The sequence below is a fragment of the Aptenodytes forsteri genome, unplaced genomic scaffold (genome assembly GCF_000699145.1).
Source record: "Aptenodytes forsteri isolate BGI_AS27 unplaced genomic scaffold, ASM69914v1 Scaffold282, whole genome shotgun sequence".
Lineage (NCBI taxonomy): Eukaryota > Metazoa > Chordata > Aves > Sphenisciformes > Spheniscidae > Aptenodytes > Aptenodytes forsteri.
Genome location: NW_008794089.1, coordinates 3655333 through 3656800, shown reverse-complemented (window position 1 = coordinate 3656800; position 1468 = coordinate 3655333). Strand labels below are relative to the sequence as shown.

Here is a 1468-nt window from a genome sequence, read left to right as displayed (position 1 = left end):
TTGTGGGTCAGTGAGGAGTTTTTCCCCCCCGGGGGCGAATTGGCACTGGTCCCCGGGGGGGGTTTTCGCCTTCCTCTGCAGCATTGAGCACGGCCCCTTGCCAGGGCTCCTTTGGGCCATTTTGGCTGGGTGCCTGCTGCTCGTGCTCCACAAAGGTGGCCCTTGTGCCCCGCATCTGGGTGGAGGAAGCTTTCTAGACTCCCAGGGCAGCCCCCCAGGGTGGTCCCCGGGGTTTGCTTCTTTTCCTCTGTAGCACTGAGCACAGCCCCTTGTCAGGGCTCCTTTGGGCCCTTTCGGCTTGGTTCTTGCCTGCTGCTCTTGCACCTCCAAGGCGCCACTCGTGCCCTGGCTCTCTCTGGCTCTCTTGCCCATTGCACGTTTGGAGCAGGAGAGAGCTCTGCTCTTCCCTTGGCTCCATTTCCCCAGGGGTTCTTGCTTGTGCAAAACAGCCTGTGCTTGGAAGGGCTCCAGGCTTGCTGCCCCATCCGGAGCTGCCACTTTCCAGCTCTCCCTGCATGCAATACAAGTGCAGGGCAGGCACGAGAGCGCTTTTCTTGCATCACTGGCCGAGAAGCACAGCGGCAGAGCAAGTTTTGGAAGGCAAGAAGTGTGCTTGTCATCAATACCGGGGGGAGGAAGCTTTCTAGACTCCCAGGGCGGGCCCCCAGGGTGGCCCCCGGGGTTTGCTGCTTTTCCTCTGTAGCACTGAGCACAGCCCCTTGTCAGGGCTCCTCTGGACCCTTTTGGCTCAGTCCTTGCCTGCTGCTCTTGCACCTCCAAGGCGCCACTCGTGCCCTGGCTCTCTCTGGCTCTCTTGCCCATTGCAAGTTTGGAGCGGGAGCGAGCTCTGCTCTCCCCTTGGCTCCATTTCCCCAGGGGTTCTTGCTTGTGCAAAACAGCCTGTGCTTGGAAGGGCTCCAGGCTTGCTGCCCCATCCGGAGCTGCCACTTTCCAGCTCTCCCTGCATGCATTGCAAGCGCAGGGCAGGCACGAGAGCGCTTTTCGTGCACCACTGGCCAAGAAGCAGAGCAGAGCAAGTTTTGGAAGGCAAAAACTATACTTGTCGTCAATATGTGTCATACTTTGGAAAATACCCCGCGGTACCACACACCTCTTCTCCTTCTCCTCCTCCTTCTCCTCCTCCTTCTCCTTCTTCTTCTTCTTTGTCATCATCATCGTCGTCGTCTTCTTTGTCGTCGTCGTGGTTGTCGTCATCTTCTTCGTCGTTGTTGTCATTGTCTTCATCGTCGTCTTCTTCGTCGTCGTCTTCTTCTTCTGCTTCTTCTGCTTCTTCGTCGTCGTCTTCTTCATTGTCTTCTTATTATTTGGCATCATCTTCGTCATCTTCTTCGTCATCGTCTTTGTCTTCTTCGTCATCGTCTTTGTCTTCATAGTCTTCTTCATTGTCGTCTTCGTCTTTGTCGTTGTTTTCTTCGTCGTCTTCTTCGTCGTTGTCTTCGTCTTCTTT

At 55.9% G+C, this 1468-nt stretch overlaps 1 protein-coding gene across 1 annotated transcript in view; it reads right to left on the bottom strand.

The window, feature by feature from the left end:
- The window catches only part of CNTNAP2 (contactin associated protein-like 2), a 972464-nt gene extending 971384 nt beyond the window's left edge, over positions 1 to 1080 (bottom strand). The window contains exon 1 of the mRNA XM_019470872.1: positions 102 to 1080. Coding sequence (XP_019326417.1) covers positions 102 to 1080 — 979 coding nt within the window. The remainder of the gene's footprint in view (positions 1 to 101) is intronic.
- Between the last annotated feature and the right edge of the window lie 388 nt (positions 1081 to 1468).